Source organism: Taudactylus pleione, unplaced genomic scaffold (genome assembly GCF_031769625.1).
Source record: "Taudactylus pleione unplaced genomic scaffold, aTauple2 ptg000181l, whole genome shotgun sequence".
Classification (NCBI taxonomy): domain Eukaryota; kingdom Metazoa; phylum Chordata; class Amphibia; order Anura; family Myobatrachidae; genus Taudactylus; species Taudactylus pleione.
The window spans coordinates 7,782,066-7,808,278 of NW_028284583.1; the positions used below are offsets into that span (position 1 = coordinate 7,782,066).

Consider the following 26,213-nt stretch of genomic DNA (forward strand, 5'->3'; position numbering starts at 1 on the left):
GCAGCGACGCGGTGTAGCCGGAGGCTGGAGTTCTCTCCCGAACTCCAGCTTCCGGCTCTCCCCACGGGCACATGACGTCTCCCCCATAGTTGCGAGAAGCAGCCGGCGGAGCGGACGCGACGCTGGATGCAGGAGCATGGTTCAAGATAAGTATTTTTTTTTTAATAATCTGCACTACAGGGGCATGGGCATTATGACAGGGGCATTACTATGGGGGCATGGCATTACCACAGGGGCATTACTATGGGGGCATGGGCATTACCACAGGGGCATTACTATGGGGGCATGGGCATTACCACAGCGGCATTACTATGGGGGCATGGGCATTACCACAGGGGCATTACTATTACCACGGGGGAATTATTATGGGGGCATGGGTATTACCACAGGGGCATTATTATGGGGGCATGGGCATTACCACAGCTGCATTACTATGGGGGATGGGCATTACCACAGGGGCATTACTATGGGGGCATGGGCATTACCACAGGGGCATTACTATGGGGGCATGGGCATTACCACAGGGGAATTACTATTACCACAGGGGAATTATTATTGGGGCATGGGCATTATTATGGGGGCATGGGCAATAAGGGGCATTACTAATGGGGCATGAGCACTACAGGGGTATTATTATGGGGGCATGGGAATTACCACAGGAGCATTACTATGGGGGCATGGGCATTACCACAGGGGCATTACTATGGGGGCATGAGCACTACAGGAGCATTACTATTGGGGCATGAGCACTACAGGGGCATTACTATTGGGGCATGGGCACTACAGAGGCATTACCACAGGGGCATTGTTATGGGCATGGGCATTGCCACAGGGGCATTATAATGGGGACATGGGCATTACCACAAGGGCATTAATATGGGAGCATGGGCTCTACAGGGGCATTACTATGGGGTATTAATATATTGGCATTACTATGGGGGCATTACAATACGGGCACTACTACAGGGGCATTTCTATGGGGCATTACTATGGGGGCATTATCATATGGGCACTACTACAGGGGCATTACTATATGGGCACTACTACAGGGGCATTACCTCAGGGGACATTACTATAGGGGCACTGCTGCAGGGGGAATTACCAGGGGGGGGGGCGCCAAATTACTGTCTTGCCCCTGGTGACAAAATCCTAGTTTCGGCCCTGCTTATTTATTACCTTACCAATTAATTAATTACTAATTTCACTTCTATTAATTAACTTTTTGGGATAAGGTAATATTTGGCTTAAAGCAACAGCATAGAATCTGGTAACACAGAACAGAACATTTAATGAACTCCCATATATTTGTTGAGCCCTGGCAAAACTCCAGTTTTAGCCAAGTCCAACAGAAGTAAATATATAAATATCCACATCCAGTGGCGGAGGGTCTGCAACTATCCCCAGAGACATTACTTTTGTCACTTTTATCACTTTGACGTTCTACATTTCTCTATGTGATGTTAGTACTTTGCTGGGGAATCATTCTATTCATCTGGTTTTGGATGAGGGGTGAATGCTCATAAATTACTGCAGTAATTCTCAATGCATTGTATCGCTACGATGCAATGCTATATGTTAATAACCTCTGCTCACAAAGTTATATTGATAAATCGAGTCCCTAGTCTCTAGAAACCACTATTATAATATTAAGATTAGGGATGAGCGAGTTCGGTTCCCTGAGAACCGAACCCACCCGAACTTCGGGGATCCGGGGCGATCCGAGCCCAAGCTCAGATCTCCCTGTCTGCCCCGGATCCCTCTCCCGAGGCAAAACCTCGAGATCTGCTGTCGGATCTCGAGGTTTTGCCTCGAGCGGCCATTTAAAAAAAATGCCTTTGCCTTAAATGGGCAAAGTGCTGATTGGCTGACAGAGCCGTCTGTCACGGCTTTCAGACAATCAGCATTATGGTGCTCATTTGCATGTAGCGTGGACTTGTAAGATCCGTGCTACATGCATCTGTGTGATTGACAGTGACACAGAGCACAGATGGGTCAGTGAGTCCCGTCTGTGCTGCTGTGTACTTCAATGACACAGATGCACGCACGGACCAGGAGATCCGTGCTACTTGCATCTGTGTCATTGACACATAGTACTGTCGGGTCCGTGAGCCCCGTCTGTGCTGCTGTGGTAAAAAAAAAAAAAAAAAAACCTGTGTAAAAAAAGAAAAGAATGGTGTGCACCCCCCAAAAAAGAGCAACCAGCCCCAGGCATTAGTGACCCAGTGCTGGGTGTGCTTAAATACAGGGGACAAACGACGTAGGGGTCCCCTGTACTTAAGCACAACCAGCACTGGGCTAGTCAGAACCAGCGCTGGTTGCCAAAATACGGGGGACAAACGACGTAGGGGTCCCCCGTATTCTGCGCAACCAGCTCTGGGCTCTGATCCGGTCCTGGTTCTGGAAATACAGGGGAAAAAAATGTGTAGGGTTCCCCTGTATGTTCCAGAACCAGCACTGGATATTTTCTAGCGGGGGGCTGATGCCACAGCCAGGGGAGCCCTTTCACAGGGCCCCCCAGCCGCAGCATCAGCCCTGACCGCTAGTCAGCCCAGGCCGGGGATCCCTGGAGAGCTGGGGACCCCCCCAATAAAGGGGTCACCCTCTCCAGGGCACCCCAGGCCCAGGCTGATAGCCCGGGTCTATCCCCGCCACCTCTGGTGGCGTTGGGTGGCGGTTTGATAGTGTGGTATGGTGTAAATAAAGAATATCAAACATTGTCTTTACAAGTAGAACTGCAAGTCCCAGCAAGCCTGCCCCGCATGCTGGTACTTGGACAACCACAAGTACCAGCATGCAGGGCATTAAGGGCCCACTAGTACCTGTAGTTCACCTGTAAAAAAATGTTTAAAAAAAAACAGGACACACACACCGTAACAGTATAAGTTTATTAAACATACATACACACACACACACACATGTACACATACTCACCTATGTAACCCTGTAGCATCGGTCCACTTGTCCGGTAAAGTATCCATAGGGGACCTGTGAAAAAAGAACATACTCACCATCTCCTATGCGAGGTTCTGTCCTCTTCGTTCCAAAGTAGGCATCCCCGGACTTGGCAAAAAAAACCAAAACGAAAACCCGATCCACGAATGAGAGCTTAGCGGCGGGGTATCACCATGGAAACCCTGCTGCTAAGCGTTCATTGGCTGAGAGAGGTCATCTCCCGACTGTCAGCCAATGAACGGCTCCCTCCATTGTAGTCAATGGTGGGAACCGCAGGGTAAACTTTAATAACCTTGCGGCTCCCACCATTGACTGCAATGGAGGGAGCCGTTCATTGGCTGAGAGACGGGAGATGACCTCTATCAGCCAATGAACGCTTAGCAGCGGGGTTTCCATGGTAATACCCAGCCACTAAGCTCTCATTCGGGAAGTACCGTTCTATAGAACGGTACTAAGTTCGTGGATCAGGTTTTCGTTTTGTTTTTTTGCCAAGTCCGGGGATGCCTACTTTGGAACGAAGAGGACAGAACCTCGTATAGGAGATGGTATGTTTTTTTTCACAGGTCCCCTATGGATACTTTACCGGACAAGTGGACCGATGTTACAGGGTTACATACGTGAGTATGTGTACGTGTGTGTGTGTGTGTGTATGTATGTTTAATAAACTTATACTGTCACGGTGTGTGTGTCCTGTGTTTTTTTTAAACATTTTTTACAGGTGAACTACAGGTACTAGTGGGCCCTTAATGCCCTGCATGCTGGTACTTGTGGTTCTCCAAGTACCAGCATGTGGGGCAGGCTTGCTGGGACTTGCAGTTCTACTTGTAAAGACAATGTTTGATATTCTTTATTTACACCATACCACACTATCAAACCGCCACCCAACGCCACCAGGGGTGGCGGGGATAGACCCAGGCTATCAGCCTGGGCCTGGGGTGCCCTGGAGAGGGTGACCCCTTTATTGGGGGGGTCCCCAGCTCTCCAGGGATCCCCGGCCTGGGCTGACTAGCGATCAGGGCTGATGCTGCGGCTGGGGGGCCCGGTGAAAGGGCTCCCCTGGCTGTGGCATCAGCCCCCCGCTAGAAAATATCCAGTGCTGGTTCTGGAACATACAGGGGAACCCTACTCATTTTTTTCCCCTGTATTTCCAGAACCAGGACCGGATCAGAGCCCGGAGCTGGTTGCGCAGAATACGGGGGACCCCTACGTCGTTTGTCCCCCGTATTTTCGCAACCAGCACTGGTTCTGACTAGCTGGGTGCTGGTTGTGCTTAAGTACAGGGGACCCCTACGTCGTATGTCCCCTGTATTTAAGCACACCCAGCACTGGGTCACTAATGCCCGGGGCTGGTTGCTCTTTTTTGGGGGGGGGGCACGCCATTTTTTTCTTTTTTTACACAGGTTTTTTTTTTACCACAGCAGCACAGACGGGTCTCACGGACCTGTCATCGCTCTTTGCCAATCACACAGATGCACGTAGCACGGATCTCCCGGGTCCGTGCTACATGCAAATGGGCACCATAACGCTGATTGGCTTCCTGTCTGCCACTGCAGTGCCACTCCTAGATGGGCCACGTGTTTGTGCCGCCCACTTGTGTCGCTTAGCATAGTCATCCAGCTACCTCGGTGCAACCTTTTGGCCTAAAAACAATATTGTGAGATGTTCAGAATAGAGTAGAAATGAGTGGAAATTAATGTTATTGGAGTTATTAATAGCGTAGGAACAAAAAAAGGCCCATTTTATGTGATTTTAGCGTTTTTTTTTTTTTTTTAAGAAAAATCCAGATCCAAAACACAAAACCCAGAACCCAAAACACTGAAGAGTGGTTTTGGCAAAACCAATCCAGATCCAAAACACGAAGAAAGATCCAGATCCAAAACCAAAACACGAAAAGTGGCTGGTGCACACCCCTAATTAAGAGATATATAATTATTATTTCCTACAGTGGAAAAACACTGATGGGGTGCTGCTATAGTACAAAACTACTACAAAACCAACAAAAGGACACTGAAAATTAAAAATTTCTTTGAACATTTTTTATTCCTGCAAAACAGCTATCACATATATGCTTGTAAAGTTAATTTTTAAACATAAATTATCCATATCCACTGATAGCACCTTTATTACTTGAGTTGTAAAATAAGTCTCCCCACTATAACAACTTATTTGAATTTTCCTTACTTGTGTACAGAAATAAACACTGGAGATATATGTACTCTAGAGAGGTTTATGAGGTACGCTGAGTGAATTGGGCAAGTCTTGCAGATCCATTTTCAATGGATTTGGGACGGAGCAGACAGCTTAATGTGATGCCAGCTTGGCTGAGGCTGCAAAGTCTAGCTGAGACGTGATGAGTGAGTGGATTAAAATCTTGGAAACATCTTAATTCACAAAGTAATAATTTCTAGATATGCTTTGTAAGTGATGAGCCATGGATAATGAGTCTGGGATGCTGAGGAAATGGTGACACTCTTTATGTTAGTATCATAGCATAAAAACACAAATGGAGAGAAATAGATACTCTGATAGAATACCTTGGATGATCAATATAGTTGTCATAAAGATGCTGAAAAACTTATTTTCCAGTAGATAATCAAACTGCCCACTGATGATGTGGCCAATATTACATACAGACAGTTTTGAATAGGGACACTTTATTTATGGCCACATTTTGTGTGTGTGTGTATGGTAAGAGAGAGAGAGAAAGGGAGGGAGGGGGGAGATGTTTTTTATATTATAGTTTTCTCCACACTTAGAAATGTTTTGAACTAGGTAAGTGTTTTGCATTAGGTATGTAAATGATTTACATTTCTCATATTAGAAATACTGTATTTGATTGTTTATTTTCAACTTTTATAGCCACATTTGTCTATTATGTGAGCAATTAGTGTGTAGTAAGTATCAGTGCAATTTCAAAAAATCACATGGAGTAAAAGGGGGTGTACAGATGAATCCTCATACACCTAGCCTCAATACGCCATGCGGCTCTCCCGAAACTGGGAGAACCACAGGGTCCCAGAGACTGGGTTAGTTCTCTAAAGCTGTTAAAAAAAATTTTATTAAAAAAAGTCCGTCAGTAGGCGGGCCTGGCCCTGTGTGGTACCCCTGTAAGTGTGCTGCAGCACCCCAGAGTGCCACGGCACACAGTTTGGGAAATGCTGTTCTAGACAATGATGAGTCTGAAAATCCTACATGTTGATTAACATATTCCACACCCATGATGAGAAAGTCAGCCTTGTTTTGTTTCACATGTGCTCACCGACAGACTTCCGTTTGAACTTCCTGCTGGATTTTAGTAATTTTCTGATGCACTATTGTAACTCTCTTTGAGGCATGCAAAATTATAGTTTTCCATTTAGTCTGTGTCATCTGCTGCCAAACAACCAGTTTGTTTACCGATATCAACCTGTGGGATGAATAACTGTTGAAAGTTTATTGGTAACACATTACCATTCCCTCAATCAACAATAAATTGTTTGCCACTTTTTAACGCTAAAAGATTTTGAGGACCATCGTTGCTATTTGCTGAGATCATTGTAATGGATGAAAAATAGGAAATTTGTGGGCCTTGTGAAAGATAATAAAATTAGATAACAAATTATAGCAGAAGTGGATCAACTGGAACAAATCATAGGCATTTCACCAATACTTTTTGAAACCAGTGGGATTAAACCTGAGAATGCCACCAATGAAATGCCCTCATACTCGCTGGCTTCAAAAAACATGTGTACTTGCTTTCTCACCATACCTACTTCTGTACGTATTTGAGAAGTTTGCGATAGTGCAGATTTTCGGACGCAGCCTTTTCTACTACTGGTTGAGTCTCCTATATTATTATTATCCTTTATTTACATATATCCAAATATTCCTAAATATGGATATTCCGAAATACGGATTTTTTTTTAGCCTGACTGAGATAGTGACACATTTGATTTTTGATGATTCAATGTACACAAACTTTGTTTAAGGCACAAAATTATTAAAAATTAAGTATAAAAGTACCTTCAGGCTTTGTGCATAAGGTATATATGAAACATAAATGAATTTCATGTATGTACACAAACTTTGTTTGAGCCACAAAATAATTGAAAATATTGTATAAAATTATATGCAGGCTTTGTGTATAAGGTGTATATAACACATAAATGCATTCTGTGTTTAGATTTGGGTCCCATTCCCAAGATATCTCATTATGATATGCAAATATTCCAAAATACAGAATATTCCGATACCCAAAATACTCCTAGTCCCAAACATTTTGGATATGGGAGACTCAACCTGTAATTGCAAGTGTAATAAATTGAGGTCAACTGAGAGTCCGTCATTGACCTCCCCGAATGCAAGTGCCAGGGCCCATTAACCAACTCATGTCAAACGTGTTCATGTTTGATATGCAATGTCACTGGTGTCTCAACTTGCATAGTTCAAACGACAATGGGTGAAAGGTATATGGCAGATCATAATTTAATATGCAGCACAGTTTGTGTATGAATTATTCTTCTATGTCTGAGGTAGTAACTAGGCAATTTGCCACGGGGTAGATCATAATTTTATAGTAGATACATAACTCTTATTTACTTATTTCCAAATGCTGTAGCACGATTTTCTGGCCACAGTGTTGGCATAAATTCTGGCCTGTGTATGCTCTCAAACACAATATCATTTATTAACAAAAGATAATCATCCGTATCACAATTAATGTGCGTCCAATAAAAAAAGGTAACAGCCTCAGGGCTGTCTAGTTTCTCTGTGATCAATAAAGCTCTTTCTAAGTGGGCAATCCTAAAACAAATGACTGCCACCCTCTGTCCTTCTTCTCCAGTGTGACTTTGTCTTTGTCACATATTTCTGTTATGGCTTTGCGTGTTGTTCTTAGTTTGTTGGCACGTATATAAAATGGATATCCTTAATAGGTGCGGATGTCACAGCAATATAAATGAGCGCGGCAGAAAGCTTGATTTATGGCTCGGCATCTTACTGTCCGCTGCTGTTCGTGATTATGGATCAACTCACAACCTAATGACACTTTTTATTTAATCAATAATTTCCATGCTGAGCAGACAGGCCTCTTATAGGGAATTGACAAGACGCTACTGATAGTGACAAGACCCTGTTATTAATCTTCTGTTTGCCAGTTTATCAGACAAAACTGGAAAAGAACCACCAAGACAGATTTGAAGAAATGTAGGCTGGCTTTCATATCCTAAAAATGCCATTAACAGTTTTCAGCACATTTCTCAGGTCTTTGCATCCGTTTTGTGGCTGTTTGTATCACTTACTGCAAATGCCGTCATTTTAAGAAATATTAACAGGGAATTGTATATAAAAAGCAATTCATTTTGAAAAATTTGCAAATCAGCGAGACCTGCACTAGATTACTTAGGCCAGGCCAGCCTATACAGACTAATAAATCACAGTTTCATTCGAGATGTCAGTCGCCACAGCGCCTTGCAACAATGTTGGCATCTGTGATTCAGCGAAGCCTTTTCATCTTCAAATAAGATGCTTTATACTGATAAGAAGAGTAATCCTCTCCTGATCAAAAAAAAAATCTGCATTTTACCAATTAATGCTTCTGCCAGGAGCAGCACTGAGACTCCAGTGAAGTTTATCTCTGCTAAACACAAGGAGGAATACAGTCAGAGCTTTGTTTCAGTCTCAGCTTGGATACTTATCTTTCCTTAAGAACTGCAGTGTATAGGCCCTGTGATATGCAGCTAGTCCCATACCTACACTACAGCTTAGTATATGACGGAAAAAAAGAATGCAGACACAGCACCAATTCATTTTGCAGATCAGATATGCAGACACCTTGCCTGAAAATAACTAACAGCACTAAACACAAATACATAAATAAACAGAGGATAGATATGCCGTAGCTGGAAAGGCATTTTCTAACCCTTCTGTAAGGAAGAAAGGGACCTTAAAGTCAGATGATAATTAAGAATCTTTTTAGGTGGCCAGCTTCTATGTAACCCACTGACATGCTCTCTTACTAAGCTTTTGCACCACAGCTCACTAGCTTCATTACCTAGCTTATAAAGTACTGTTCTAGTCCACTTTGTTATGAAGAATTGCACGGGTTATTGTATACATTGATTGGCTTAAATCGTCTTACATTTTGTCTACTGCGACTTTCAGAAATAGTTAAGTAAATTAAATAGTTGCCCCTTTTATGTGGTTCCTAGATTGATCTATAACCCTTATCATTTATTCAAGTAATACATTAGCATGCAATACAGTAGTCGTACTAATATAGGCCCAAGCTCTTACAAGAAATATCTATTTAAAATAATATTTATTTAATGAAGTAATCATATAAATGGGTTATAGCTGTGTCTTCAGTTCAGTAAATATCAGGAAATCAACTATGGTATGTATTAAAGGGAATAAAGTTTTGTCTCGTATAGGTTGTAAAGATAGTTCAACATTGAGATCGTATAGGTTGTAAAGATAGTTCAACATTGAGATCTATTCCCCATACAGCTTGTGGTTTTGTAAACTTCTATTACAGTACTGACACTAGGGAGTACATTATTACGTATAGAAGATGAGGCTTATGTGGGGCAACTACATAAAAAGTGCTACAGATGACTTCAGACAATTGTAAGCAGTACTGTTTTGTGATCTTGAACAGTAAAACCACTGTTTTTAATACAAAGTGGAATTAATGCAACATACTTTGACTAAACTTGTCCAGAAAACAAGATGAAGATTAATTGAGTCCAACTGTCTTTTGACCTTGTTTCAAAGCGAGAGAAAATTCAAAGTATGGCCAACACTTCATAAATTAAACACCACAGGAACAGTAACAAGTATCTTGAGAGTCCTGACTACACACCATACTGCGCTTTCCTGCTTCCCGAGTCACTAAACCTCTTTCAGGACATTTATTGTCCAATAATACAGATCCTTTACAGTCTTTTCAAGAGCAGAGAAAAGCTATGCACATTTTATTGCATAACACTGGAACCATTATAATATAGTTCCATAGACAATACTAAGGTTTGAAAATTTGTTCTGGAAAATGTTGATCCTGGCTTGTGTTAGCTGCCAAGTGCTGCTACTTCAAGGTCTTGGTTGCTTGATGTACATCTCATGATCAGTAATTAACTCTATGATTTACAGGCCAGTTGCCAGTTTTTGGGCAATGGAATGCTGATCAGGCCTACTGCCAATAGGATGGTACTGCCATGACTAAAGGGTACATTTAGTATATTTGTCTGCGCAGGGTCTTTGTGAGGGGTGTGCATGACATAGCTACGCCCCCACATTGCCCTAACCTGTATAGCCACGCCACCAAATCAATCTGGAGCTGACTGATGATGTGGTGTATGCATTATACACATTCCAAAACCATCCTACAATCATTATTGATCAGGCTCAGTAAAAAAAGGAGACATTCCCAGTCTCCATTTGCCCTCGACAACAATCCAATGTACTTATGGCATGGCCTAATCAAGAATACTTCAAGTGTTAAAATAAGAAAAGTAGAATAATAATAATAGCCTGCCACCATCCCATTTCAACGCAAAAATTTACATACTGCTGGTCTTAGTATATAACACACTAGCTAACCATGTTGCTTAGAGTGCTATTTCTTTGTTCCCACTTAAGCCACATGCATTTTTACAAAGCTAAAAGAAGCGTTAAATGTCAGCTCACTCAGTAACTAAGTCAGAACAAGAGGCAGGCCTTGTCAGGATTTAAAACTGCTCAGCAAAACTCTTCAATTGCAACCTATACCCCATTCCATGGAAGGATATCAATTATAGATAGTGACTTTCTGTAGAAGGAAGCCAGCACTGTCACACACTAGACAGACAACCATGGAGAATCATGAATCCTGCTATTAACTGGATGCAGTAGTGGCGATGGATAGGTGCTATAAATACGACAGGGAGTCAGGATGGTTTAAAACACCTTGTATGTCAGATAATGTATCATGAAAGCTTCATTATATCAATAGTGTAAAGTTGCTTTCAATTTTTTTACGCAATCTCTTTCTTATATTAAAACTAAGTAGGTCAGACTATAACAACATCTATAATAAAATAAGGGCAAAAAGCATGTCTCAGAAGAGTTTAGGAGAGTGAATGGGTATTTTTATTATTGTCCTGCAGGAAGAAAGGCCGTCTGGCTCATCACAAGTTGCAACCTGTGCATTCTTCTTATAGTTGTCTGGTGAGCACATAAACATGTTGTTGTTGTACCACCGGCCAAACCTCACCAGTCCTCCCCTTGTCTCTGCACAAGATACAAATGGGAAGATTCTAATCTATACCCAGGATCAGATTAACTCACAACAGAAATTTCTGTAATTTGGCAATTTTTTATTTGAACAGCCAGGTAGTCATGATTTGTAGCTCTAAGACGTGACAAACATGAATTCATTGTAGCATGACATCGGAATCGGATTTTATTGGCCACGTATAAAAATACAAGGAATTCATTTTGGCAACTGCTCCTCACATAACATAAAAACAACAACCAACACACACCCATAAAAAAAAAAAAAAATTATCTATCTATATATATATATATATATATATATATATATATATTAATAATACAGTACATCACAGATGCCATAACCCTACTATTCCCAAGGCTAATCCCTGAGTATTCAACACAATAACTGCCTGTGGAAAAAAGCTGTTTGAGTGCCTTGTAGTTTTAACCCGGCACGATCTATAACGCCTGCCTGACGGGAGCTGGGCTGGCTGTGACACTGTGCTCTGATTAGGCGACAGAAAACTTTCAGGTGATACCAAAACTACTAATTACATTGTGAAGACACTCCCATAACATGGGCACTGTAAGAGTAATAAAGATAAAAATTTAACTGGACATTATCTGAATATGGAACATAGTATAAAACAATAAACTGAGTGCTTGCTTATATCATATTCACTTTGCTGGACATTTAACAAACCTTCTAAAGAAGACATGTTTAGGTGTTGTCTGTAGCTTAACTTACCGCTGTTAGTCACTGTACCGCTTATGCCATCTATAGATGTGGATAGTGATATGGTCCCCATTGCCAGCAGTGGAGATCCAGCAACAGCTTTTCCAGCTTCAGCGAAGCCTTCCAGGCACTGGTGAGTCCCGCTAGGTGAAAGTGCAATGCACATGCGCAGACTGACCGTGGTGCAAGCGCAAGACACTACAGCCCGTCACTGGCGATAGGCTGCCAGCGTCAGCGTAGAGGATGCCGCCAAGGATAGGTTTGTCGCTGGGCTTCGCCAGAGGGGTAAATAATGTTAAATACAAATGGCATAATCTTTAGTATCGCTGCAATACTAAACAAAATACAGAATGCCGTTGGTAATAAGGATCGTTATTAAATGCAGCCCTTTGATTGGAATTAATTTAAAGTTTACTATTAAACCAGTGAGATACAGTTGTGATGACATGACATTACAGCTGCACTCCTTTCTTGCCAAACCACCCCTGACAACCGAGGCTACTTTACAAGATGAGAAAAACATTTCATAAAACATTCTTCATAGTAACATGCTGAACATCAAAAATTATTCCTGTTACAGATATAGAAGAGCAATCGTATGATTTACAGGGTTCCCAGGATGTACATTTCTGTGAAAGCAAAATATGGGACTTAACATAGCCAGTAAATTGATCAAAGGTTGAAATGGTATCTTTTTGTTTGAATGATAAATAACCAGCCCACAATATTACCTGCAGATCACACTGTAACAGCATCCAGCCAATGGAAACTGATACGTACAAATACAGTCAGGTCCATAAATATTGGGACATTGACAGAATTTTCAGATTTTGGCCTCTATTCACCACCACAATGGCTTTGAAATGAAACAAACAAGATGTGCTTTAACTGCAGACTTTCAGATTTAAGTTGAGGGTAATTACATCCAAATCAGGTGAACGGTGTAGGAATTACAACGGTTTCTATATGTGCATCCCACTTTTTAAGGGGCCAAAAGTAATGGGACAAACTAAACAATCCTAAATCTAACTTTCACTTTTTAATACTTTGTTGCAAATCCTTTGCAGGCACTTACAGCCTGAAGTCTGGAACGCATAGACATCACCAGACGCTAGGTTTCATCCCTGGTGATGCTCTGCCAGGCCTCTACTGCAAATGTCTTCAGTTCCTGCTTGTTCTTGGGGCATTTTCCCTTCAGTTTTGTCTTCATCAAGTGAAATGCATGCTCAATCGGATTCACGTCAGGGGATTGACTTAGCCATTGCATAACATTCCACTTTTTAGCCTTAAAAAACTCTTTGGTTGGTTTTGCAGTATGCTTCGGGTCATTGTCCATCTGCACTGTGAAGCGCCGTCCAATGAGTTCTGAAGCATTTGACTGAATATGAGCATGTAATATTGCCCGAAACACTTCAGAATTCATTCTGCTGCTTTTGTCAGCAGTCACATCATCTATAAATACAAGTGAACCAGTTCCATTGGCAGCCATACATGTCCACACCATGACACTACCACCACCATGCTTCACTGATGAGGTGGTATGTTTTGGATCATGAGCAGTTCCTTTCCTTCTCTTCTCTTCCCATCACTCTGGTACAAGTTGATCTTTGTCTCATCTGTCCATAGGATGTTGTTCCAGAACTGTAATGGCTTTAGATGTTGTTTGGCAAACTCTAATCTGGTCTTCCTGTTTTTGTGGCTCACCAATGGTTTGCATCTTGTGGTGAACCCTCTATATTCACTCTTGTGAAGTCTTCTCTTGATTGTTGACTTTGAAACATATACACCTACCTCCTGGAGAGTGTTCTTGATTTGGCCAACTGTTGTGAAGGGGTTTTTCTTCACCAGGGAAATAATTCTTTTGTCATCCACCACAGTTGTTTTCCGTGGTCTTCCGGGTCTTTTGGTGTTGCTGAGCTCTCCGGTGCGTTCTTTCTTTTTAAGAATGTTCCAAACAGTTCATTTGGCCACACGTAATGTTTTTGCTATCTCTCTGATGGGTTTGTTTTGATTTTTCAGCCTAATGATGGCTTGCTTCACTGATAGTGACAGCTCTTTGGATCTCATATTGAGAGTTGACAGCAACTGATTCCAAATGCAAATGTCACACCTAGAATCAACTCCAGACCTTTTACCTGCTTAATTGATAATGAAATAATGAGGGAATAGCCCACACCTGTCCATGAAATAGCTTTTGAGATGATAGTCCCATTACTTTTGGCCCCTTAAAAAGTGGGAGGCATATATTGAAACTGTTGTAATTCGTACACCGTTCACCCGATTTGGATGTAATTACCCTCAAATTAAATCTGAAAGTCTGCAGTTAAAGCACATCTTGTTTGTTTCATTTCAAAACCATTGTGGTGGTGAATAGAGGCCAAAATTTGAAAATTCTGTCAATGTCCCAATATTTATGGACCTGACTGTATATACACAGTGTTTACATGTGGAGCTAATATACTACACTCTCTACCTACATATCTATCTTTATCAATGCCATAAGCTTCTGAGGTATTACATTATGTAAAAAAGGAGGAAAATACATATTTAATTATTTTTCTGCATAGCACCTATAGACATAGAAGTGACATTGTACCCTCTCTGTTGAGACAGTTTGGGTTCATTTACTAATGTGCAGGTTTTTAGAAGTGGAGATGTTGCCCATAGCAACCAATCAGATTTTAGCTATTATCTTAGAAGGTGCTAGATAAAAGTCAAGTAGAATCTGATTGGTTGCTATGGGCAACATCGCCACTTCTAAAAACCTGCAATTTAGTAAATATACCCCAGTTTGGATGTTCTGCTATAGGATAAACAAGACAATATTACACGGGAAATTCAGCTGAGTCCCCAAGAGGTGGTCCAAAGATGTGAGGGTCAACAATCGTTTTCCGCCTAAAGCGAACAATCTTCTTTTAACAAAACTAATAATGTATTAAATTTGTGAAGAAGAAAAAGAAGCTTTGGTTTATAGAAAGAAGTCCTGGCTTCAGGTTAGCATTAATTCATGTTCAGCTTACTATTACTCAATAACTATCAAAGTCTCCTACAGAAAAAAATAATGTTTGCTGGCTTACAAGATCAGAGCCATTACACTCTCTGCTGAAGACTTTATTGAATTTTGCAGAAAGCTTTAGCTGACTGAACAGGTCAAGCACCACAGCTAAGACTTCCCTTTATTCTCTGAAACTCATAAAGTCCTCTCCAGCATGCAATGCTGCTGGCTAAGAAACTTGACTCAGCCGGGGTCAAAGACCCTGACCTCCTTGGAGAAAGGTCACATAGCTTTCAAACCCCAGTTCCTGAATTCCATTAACTTACATGCACTAGCTGTTCTTGTGTGTCAAACTCTCTGGAGCAGGCTTCCCAATGGCAGTTTGTCTCATAGACTACTTCAGGCTCTTGTTTACTTTCATCTTTGTCCCCCTCCTCTTTCACCAGAGTCATTCCATCTGGCTGATCCTAGACACAGAGTTAAAAGATGGGAACGGTAAATGAAGGAGGATAAGTGGAGATCTGCAATGCTTAATTGTTCAAAATATTTAGCTGTTACTTTTCCTTTAAAAGACTTTCATTCTTCTTAACTGGTTAGTGATTGTTGTGAAAAATGAATGTATTAAAAACATATTTTTCACTTGGTGCAACTTTATCCCAAACAAGCATTTCAAAATTAATGTAATTTAGAAATGAGGAAAAAAAATAATAATCCAAAAATAAATAAATATACAAATGTATATATTTGTATATTTATTTATTGTTGTATTATTATTTTTTTATATGGAAATGCAACCCCAAACTTAGTGAATATACTATGCAAGCAGGGGGAGAAAGTTTCCAAGAAAATTAATTTAATTCCAAATATCCCAATAGTTGAAAATATTGTGCTGTACAAGGTAAGCTGCATGAAAAGGTACCAACAACTGTATAGCAAAAAGAAGCCAAAAATTAAACTTCACATTTTTATTTTTCTTCTTTGCAAAAACTGAAAAAGAAACTGAACTAACGTGCCAGAGGAATTATTCTCACAGCTCCAAACTCGCTCACAGTTCACTTACAATGTTCGATGATATTGCAGATGAGGAAGTTATGCAAAGTTTTGCTTATATAATATATATATATATATATATATATATATACTGTATAATATAAATGAAACATGCCCACGCTCGGTGTTACCCATAATTTACATGGTACCAGCAGTGCGCAATAATAATGCCATATATGTGTACAAGACAAGATAAATGCTGTTGGCGCTACCACTAGCACTGGAAACCTTTGTCTAACAAATTATATATATGCATATATATTACAATCACCATCAGGGTTTTTGCTTACACTTCGTGCAGTTTATCCTGTGCAGATAAAACATAGAAATATTATGCAAGAGACACTATGTAAAAATTATTTTACCAAAGGTCAATTACATTTTTCTCTGTTATAGAATAGAACCAAACACAACATAGAACCAAACCACAACACATGGACAGCAGCACTAGAAAACCAAATAAGAAATAAAATAATACTTTGCTTTGCATATTAAAAAATAGATCCTGCTACAGTAAGTACATAACTAAAGATATTACCTGAATGCCCCCAGCAACAGGACTCGGCAGCTCTTCCTCAGGTTTAATCTTGGAGCGCTTATTGTGCATAGGGTCCCCTGTACTGCTGACTGCAGACTCACTGGTGGGCTTGCTCTGCTGAAGGAATTGGTATTACAACTTTGAGGCTCAAGAAAGTCCAAGATTTCCATCTTATACACATATACAATCCTGGCATATTGTTTGCAAACAGATACTCATGTTGCATCAAGTGCTTATATATATTACTATATGTGACATTAACTATTGTTTTGCAATAATTAAAGGATGCTTCAATCATTTTTTTCTATTTGTAAACCAATACCAACGTTTACGTGTATTTTCTTACATATCTTGTTTGGAAAAGGTGGACAAACCTAGGTGAAACCTTCTTAACAAAAGTGCAAGCGATGATTAGTAGCATCAGTAGTGTCCATATATTCGAACATTTGGCTGTTTGGGACATATTGCAGAAGGGTTTGTGACAATGTCACAATAGGGGAGTGGCCTTGTCATAGTAATCTCAGTAATTATGTTAATCTATGCATCTACTGTATGCAAACATTTATTTATGTAGCGACTGGATACGCAGGTGTGGCATGGAGCAAAATACACAGATCAGCCATAACATTAAAGGTGCCCACACACATACCAATCTACCCACGATCAGCCGATGTATACGATTTGTGTACGATTTCCCTTGAAACTCTCCCTGGCAGCTCTGCACACGATCTGCACACGATTTGGTGTCCAATCTTCAAACGATCTCTCCTGCATCCAGACTTTCACAGTGCATCCTGTCCTAGAATGTCAGATCTGCCCTACTGCACGGCAGATCTGAAGATGCGATATGCGACCAGCGGGGATCGCATCGTGATCGTGAGTGGGGACTCGCGATTTCCTCACGATTTGGCCATATTTTACACGATCTGTCGTTGCAATGCGTCAGCATCGGCCAGATCTTGTAAAATATCGCTATGTGTGTGGGCATGTTAAAACTACCTGCCTATTATTGTGTGTTCTACTTGTGCTGCCAAATTAATTCTGACCCGTTGAGACATGGACTCCAGAAGACCTCTCCTGTGGTATCTGGCACCAAGACATTAGCAGCAGTTCCTTTAAGTCCAGTAAGTTGCGAGTTGGGGCCTCCATGGCTCAGGTGTTTTTCCATCAAATCTCACAGATGTTTGATTGGATTGAGATTTGGGGAATTTGGAGGCCAAGTCAACACCTTGAACTCTTTGTAATATTCCTCAAACCATTCCTGAACAATGGTTTTGACTGCTGAAAGAGGCTACAGCCATCAGGGAATACCGTTGCCGTAAGGGGAGTACTTGGCCTTCAACAATATTTAGGTAGGTGGTATGTGTCAAAGTAGCAGCCACATGAATAGCAGTGCCCAAGGTTTCACAGCAGGACATGACCCCGAGCATCACACTTCCTCCGTCAGTTTGCCTTCTTTCCATAGTGCATCCTGGTGCCGGGTTGAGATGTCGGCATCACGACAAAGTTAGCATACTGACGCCTGTCGGTCAATCTCCTAAGCCTCCCCCTCTCCCTCCCTTCCTGCTGCCTAAACCTAACCTCCCTGCCTAGTGCCTAAACCTAACCTGCACCCTGCACCCTAAACCTAACCCTTCCCCCTTAGTGCCTAACTCTAGTGACAAACCCTAACCCCAGTACAGATTCTGACAGGTGTTGGGATTCTGGCGCCAGCATCCCCACTGTCAGTATAATGACCACATCCCCCCTGGTGCCATCTCTTCCTCAGACAAATGATGCACATGTACCCAGCCATCCACATGATGTAAAAGAAAATGTGAGTCATCAGACCAGGCCAACTTCTTTCATTGCTCATAGTCCAATTTTGATGCTGACGCGCCTATTGTAGGGAGTTTTGGCAGTGGACAGGGATTAGCATGGGCACTCTGGTGTGCTGCTATGAATCCTCATATAGAGCAAGCTGCGATGACAGAAATGTCATGAAGGCTGGAGCTATTTCTCAGTTGTGTCCTAAAATAGTTTAAATATACAAAGTGGGCAATGTGTATGCGCGTAGACTTCATATTGAGGCTACAACTGCTAAACAAAAATTATTTAGTGCAGACTTTAAAATTCCTAAAATTTTAATTTGACTAAATAAATATTTAATTTGACTAAACACAGCCATCTCCCAAACAACCTGATTGTTACACATGCTAAGAGATAGCAATATATGAATTATCCTTCGCATTAAACAGATCCACTTTATGAAGGAAAGCAGATTTCAAGAAAAAATAAAAGTTGAATTGAGATTTATTAAGGAGGTGGTTGAAAGCGCGCAGCATTTTCAAGTACTGTTTTTATGTCTACAATTGTTCCCATTTCAGCCTGCAATCCAGCAAATGATCATGTAGAGTATCTGAACAAAGACAGACAAATATATAGTTGCGCAAAATTACAGATCTGCAGATTTTGCGGTTAGGAAATGACCCTTATTGTCACGTTATGTGCATTTGTATATGGATGACTGGTGAGAAGTATGCAGGAGTGCATATATGCCTATGTCCTGGGACACATGTTACAATGACATATACAGATGCTCTGATATGAGACTATAGCTTCCAGATTTTCATTATTAAAGTAGACAAGAAGAGGTATCAGGCTTCACTGACAGTTAATTAGAAGCCTCTGTTGAATCACATGTAAATATAATGATGTGCATAAAGGTAGATGTACAGACATGGGAAAACATACAAGGAGAACAATGAGCCAGACAGCAATGATATATGTATGTATAATGTATACTCTATATAACTCCTCTGCAATCTACCCCGAAGCTTTGAAGTTGCAGCCTGGGATGGACAGGCAAATATTTTTTGATATCTTTGATATATGATTGCACATAAACATTAAAAAAATATTTTCTATTCATGTAATACACACATAAAAAAATCAGTAGTTCAGGTTTAAAAACATCTAGATGGCAAAACAAGATATGTAATGCCAGTTTAACTGAATAAAACATATTAGTATTTCCTATTACACTTACTAGATGATAGACATGACCACTCACTAAGGGAAGTGCGATGTTATTAGAACTGTCAGAGGTGGATGAAGGCCGATTATGCATTTCATATGGATGTTTGCGACAGAAAAACCAGATATATGGAGATGCATGTAAATTACTTAGTAAAATGTATCTATGTGGACAAGCTAATTGCTATAAGACTTTGACTGAAACAGCTTTAATATTAAGGATATCATTATTTATGTTTCGGCCATGGTATATAGGGACAGAATAAATGTTAATGCTGAATTTGCTTAAAAACAAATATATAACACTCATGTGGCAGACGATATAGGCCTGATGTAGTCTTTAGCACAGATGTGTACACAAAGACCCTGGCTCTTCCTTTAATAAACTACCCTAATTGATATCATAATAAAACATGTACTCATGTCTAATATTGAAGGCAACTGCCGAGGAAGCTGGCTCAGACTTGCAGTTCAACAACATAACATATGTGGTATGCTAAGTTGAAGGAATTTTTCTCTTTTGAACTGCTAAAAAGAAGTTCTCACCTGTATGACCTCCGAAGGCCCAACGCTGACCTGGACTGGATTCAAAACACTAGGGATCCCAGGAACAGTTCTCTGAGTGGGGAAGGTGGGCGCAGGATGTATAAGTGGAGGGCTGTGTCCAAAAGCTGAGCCTATGCTGTGCTGCCGATTTATTATATGCTGATGCATATGCTGCAAGGACACTGGGGTAGGAGGGTATGTAAAGCTCAAAGCTGGACTGAAAAGAGACAAAATTAGTATTACAAATTAAAATTATATCTAAATGCATTAAAAATGAAAAAGCAAAAACATAAAAAATAAGTCACACTTCAATATGCAAATGCTATTTTTACACCTATTCATAAGAGTAATGGTACATAACACTTCTAGTAAAATGCACTAGAAATGTGAAACACAATTGGTTATAATAGCTCCTGCATGGCTTGCATATGCATATATTTCCCTGTCTTCACAGTTGAACGCATCTCTGCGGCTGCACCACAACCACCACCACCATTGTGATATTGTAACCTATGTGAGAACGCCTTGCTACAACACAGTTACACCCCTTCAGTCGCCCGGCGCAGGCACACAGTTAAACCTGTATATACGCTCCACAAATAAACTTACGTTAAATTTTGCATCAGCCCCTTTGTGGGTAAACAAAGAGCTATAAAACATGAATATGTGATCTGTTTTACAAAATGGAAATGCAAAACTAACTCTAAAATACTTTAAGGCGATGTACACTGCATGTCTTGGGTTGCCTTGTGTAATGAGAGAGCTCTTTAATCTTAAGTCTCCAAATCGCATCAGGAGAGAAAATCAATTGGTAAATGTGTTTTGTACACAGTGCTTGTCATATCACTCATTTCTTTTTAAACGACGGAAGGTTCTGCTCAGCCAGGATGTCACCTAAAAAGAATTTCCGCCAGGGTAGCTTGCACTAAAATCTGCTGTAAGACTGCTGATCAATGTGTTTCAGTGAGGGGATATTCCAATGGGAGATCCCGTCTTTCTCTTCCAGTTTAACATCATTAAATGTCTATTAAAGCCCATTATGCATGCTAATACCTGTCATCACTTCATTACTCCTCTGTGTTTCTGAGCCTGCAGTTCAATTCTGAGGAAAATTATATTACAGCATAAAGACTTCACTCTGCAAGCAGGCACTGCCAAACCACTCTTTATTGCGTGCTCCTCAAATAAATTGTTCCCAGTGATACACTTCAATTGTAAATGTAAGATAAGAGAAAGCAACATTTAATTCCTGCTTTTTTTTCTTGTGTCCAGCTTCCTATTGGACGTCTGGTTCTGGATGTATATTAGTTATTCCTAACTAACAAGTCTGTAGATATCACATGCTAAATGCAAGTGCTTGTATTGCCATGCTACAAAAGTTTGTAATCTTTGTTTATATCATTATTGATTACTTTTCAGAAATAGATTTTTAGCACAAAATGCAAAAAAAACAAACAGCAATATTTGTGCACGTTTAAAACAGATCATAACAGATAACTGTATGAAAATAAAAGATTTTCCTATTTGTGGGATATTTTTCGTGCTTTTTATTTGTGGATGAAAATAGTGTTGGTGTCAAATCTACCTACTGATATAACATAATGGTATACTGAGATCATGTGCTATGCAGCATTGCCTGCAGATTAACAGCCAATTTAATGAAGAATTAATACATCTCACTTTGAGTCACATTAGATTTAAAAATGTACATCTTATAATTAAGGCCAAATTAACTCATGAGAGCAAATAATTCCAACAATTTTCATTATTTTGCTTCTTGATAAATAGCAGCCTAAACAGAACTTATTCAGAGTAATTATATTACTGTTATTACGACTTGCAAGAATGATGCCATTTAAGACAGAATATCATTATAAATACCCTAAGAGAATGTTGGCAGCATATGAACTATTTTCAGTTTACTCTGTGCTGTTTTTTTAAAAAATATATATATAATGCAGAGCTCTAACATGGGGAACATAATAATTGTTCTCTGGAAGAGTCAGTAGGAAAACAGTAATAATGTTCAGTTATTACAAGCCTATAGTCCCTGCCAGTGTTCCTGAAAGGAACTATGAATGATTACAGGCAGACTTTGCTAAGGTAACCACTGCGGATGATTGATAGGGTATTAATCAAAAGATGCATATCAGCTTCAGAATTTGTTCACAAGCTCCCTTCTAATAGCTGATTTCATGTTCACTGAGTTCTATGCCAGTTTGTTCAATTTATTCTTCAATGTACAGTACAAACCATTCATCACAGAGCACAATGATTTAATGCTCCCTCTTCCTTTCAGTGAACATATATTACAAAGTGTAACTACCCTGTTCTGTTCATTAAAACGCAGAAAAACAATGTCATACGTGGCTTTGGAAGAGCACTCTGAATTGATAGAGAACATATGCACAATGAAGGAAAGATAGCTGTATACAGAATCAGTGTTTAGTGTTTATTTTCAGAACATTTTATTTTTCCAATTTAAAGTACTATACCTGACTCTAAATCATTGCCATTTTGAGCAAATCAACTTGCTGTCAGTAAAATTTTATCTGTCCTGTACCAATAATTAATTCATGTATAGTAATTATCCATTCACCCACAGAGCAACGTTGAAACAGCACAAGAAGACACTGCAAGATAAGATGAAAGATAATAAGAGCTACGGTATATTAAATCCAATGCTGGCCATTAAAATATTTCAAAGCCTACCAATTGCTAATATATTTGAAATAGTGGAGTATTTATTGTAAATTAAAACAGTCCACCATGCTGTCCAACTCTTTTCCTGAGAGAGATCATGCTTAATGTTGTATGGTTAGAAGCTTGTCTATCTTACATGACTCTAGAATGGGCAGGGAAGGAAGGTGCTATGCACAGCAGCCTACATCTGCACTACACTACACTGAGTGATAGGTTTACGGTCTTCTACAAAACAGAAATATGACAGGAATCATTGAGAGTAGTATCTAGCTAAAATCTTTTTTCAGTTTATAAGTACTTTGTATACTTGATTCCAGGGAGCACAGCCAACTATATTATATGTTTTTACATTGAGTAAAAAGTGATTAATCGCACAATAAGTTGGTTCTATATGGTTACCTATACATTTTAGTTCTGTGCAGGATCTTTCTCTTTTCTGTTATGTGAAACAAAACTAATACCGTGAGCAGTAAATTGTGGCTTTGTATGCTTGAAGAAATCCAATGAGGCAGGAGGGGGACCACTATCTTTAGTCAGGCTGACCAGCAGAAAAGGACAAACAGTCACAAGCAAACGATCAGTATAGGCGGCACACAAGATTTATCAGCAACAAGCAGAGGTAGAGGCTGGTGGCAGACTAGAATAGTCACAACGAGCTGGGATTATAATGAGAAGACCGACAAAAACGTCTAGACAGCTAACACTATTACAGTGAGCTAAAACTAGTTAAGCTAAAAAGTATGGGCCCCAGACAGCCTTCATAACTCGCTGGTAACCAATCCCAAACAGTGAATAACTCACAGTGCTGATGAGTAATGTCTAGCACCTGAGTACCAATGAAGTCAGAGGAATGCAAGGTAACCAATATAAACAGTGTAGCCAGGCTGAGATGCTGTGGAACACCTGAGGCTGCCAATGTTTTATCCCAGACTCTGTCCACACTCCTGACAAATATTAATTTATTTTCTTCATATGGTTTATAAGATCTGTTTCAATAAACTTTTGTATATACCATAAATTCATACGATCATACACATCACCTGAATACCCCTTACTCTGACAAATAATCATAAAAGGAGTTTTTCCTCTAGTTTTCATCTGGGCCTGTGAGTAGACCTGGAAGGGCACCAGGAAAGCCAGCTGCATAGATCAGTACCCAGTGTTCCCACTATTGGAGGGAAGATGTTAGTTAAATGTAACACTCATGTCTGCAATTAAATATCTCAGCATTTGTCTAACATTGACAAGTTTGACAGCTGGATACCAACACCCCAATTCTAGGATCCTTGTTCTGAGGTTCAAGACCATAAAGCCATTGTCATTGCTATTGTGTAATACTACTAATGAAAAAAATAAATAAATAATATATATATATATATATATATATATATATTATTACCAATAAATAATTACAATTTACATGTATATAATAATAATAATAATAATAATAATAATAATTCTTATGATTCTTCTTATTATTATTATTATTCTCATGAAAGCAGTATAATACAAATAATACATTAGGAATTCTAAATGGAAATATAATTTTTAAAGTTGATAATATCCCTTTATACAATTATTTGCCAGAGTGAGACAATTATTATACATGCATTTGCATATTGGTAATACATACAATTGATTGTGGCTTTCTTGGGGTTGGGACTTGGTTGGTCTGTTATGTTTGGGGCTAAGGTTAGTAAAACTAGGTAAATATCTGCTTGTTAATGATGCTTGTCTGTGTTCCACAATGCCTAAGTTTGCAAAACATCATTGCATTCACATTTATCTAACATTGGTCACATCAAACACACCAAATCACGCTTTTGAATGGCTATGTTTCAAATAACGTAAATGTGGGTTCTTGTGTTAAGGAAGAAACAACAGGAATAGGTAAGTTCAATCATGCTTTTATAAACAGAAGACAGACAGCTCATTAAGCTCTTACTGGCAGCTGCAGATGGGGTAAATTTATCATCTCAATCTAGTGTTGTACAAGATTTTACCTTGTAGTAACAAGATAATAACAAGATAATAATTACTGTACTGCTGTATATGTTACAGTATTTGGCTACTCTAATCTAATGCTGCACATTTTTTAATCAATATATATGTATTTGTAAGTAAAAGTACTCAACTTTAAAGCTGCATACACACACAACGATTTTATGAACGATTTTCTGTCAGATTATCTGTCAGATTTTTTAAAGTGTAATGAACGATTTTTTGAACTACAAACGATTTTTATAACTTCCCTTAATGAAAATCGTTCAGTTGGTCAGTCAGAATGAACTACAAACGGGAACGCGCATGAACGATAATCGTTCACCGTTATAACTCAGAAACTGAACGATTTTTTCAACAATTCAACGATAACGACGTCGTTATAGTTAAATCATTCAAAAAATCATTACATGTGTATGCACCTTAACAATTCAAAATGAAAAAACATCAATTCTGAGGCAGATCTATAAGGAATTTGGAATGTTTTTGCTGTAATTGTAAAATTGGGATTTATATTATTTAATTTATATTAATTATTTTTCAAACATGGAATGTGCAGTGTAGCTATTGTTGTTTATGTAAAGTGCTCATATATAGGTCTTCCAAGTGCAAATTACAGTATTATTACAGACAGAGAAAACTTCAATGCACATTATGTAATGCACTATGGTTGAGATTAATAAAGATTCTACAAAGGAAAAGAGGAAGTGTTGCCAATAGCAACCAGTCAGATTGTGGCTATCATTTACTAGACTGTACCGGATAAATTACAGCTAGACGCTGAATGGTTGCCATGGGCAAGACCTCCATTTTTCCTTCTATTAAACTTGAAATCTACCACACCATAGCATATCAAAATTAACCCCATTCACTTCAATGGTCAAATTAAGTGCTGCTTAATGACTGACCGTGTGAAAGAAATGCTGCAATCAAGATTGTTTTATTAGCATGTAAGCAATAATGAACATACATTGAAGTGTAAGCAATATGTGACCACATGTAAGTAAATTACCTGCCATCTTACTGAAAGTTTAAAAAAATAAAAGTTATAAGATAGAAATAACATATTTTACAGCAACAGTAAAATACTCCTTTTTATATATCCAAATGCAGTTTAAAAATAAAAGTAACTCTAGATTATAACGGTCTTTGTAGTAACATACAGGTCTGACAACATTTAGTTAAAGTTGTCAGTCACTTTCTTGGCTAAGAAAATGTATATTTGCATAAATACAGAGGTAGTTCCTTCCTATATAAAGGATCTCTGGCATTCTGAAAGTTCCTACTGCTGTCAATCTGCTTTTTTCCTTGTATAGTGTTTCATTTCTGGTGTGATGCAAAATGAGTCACAGCTATGTGCCTTATTAGGTCAATGTGTTGAGGATTAGCTGCACATACATGACAAATATGCAACAGAAGACAGAGGCGCTGTGTGCAGCGGACAG

General features: G+C 39.5%; 1 protein-coding gene across 4 annotated transcripts in view; it reads right to left on the minus strand.

Annotated features, from left to right (window-relative positions):
- Positions 1–26,213, minus strand: part of GLI3 (GLI family zinc finger 3) — a 257,696-nt gene that overhangs the window by 25,941 nt on the left and 205,542 nt on the right. For 3 of the 4 annotated variants that reach the window (XM_088476045.1, XM_088476047.1, XM_088476048.1), the window contains 3 exons: positions 20,065–20,281; positions 16,504–16,620; positions 15,242–15,382 (listed from right to left, as the gene is read on the minus strand). In XM_088476045.1, coding sequence (XP_088332171.1) covers positions 15,242–15,382; positions 16,504–16,620; positions 20,065–20,281 — 475 coding nt within the window. The remainder of the gene's footprint in view (positions 1–15,241; positions 15,383–16,503; positions 16,621–20,064; positions 20,282–26,213) is intronic. The other variant, XM_088476046.1, reaches the window with a different exon arrangement.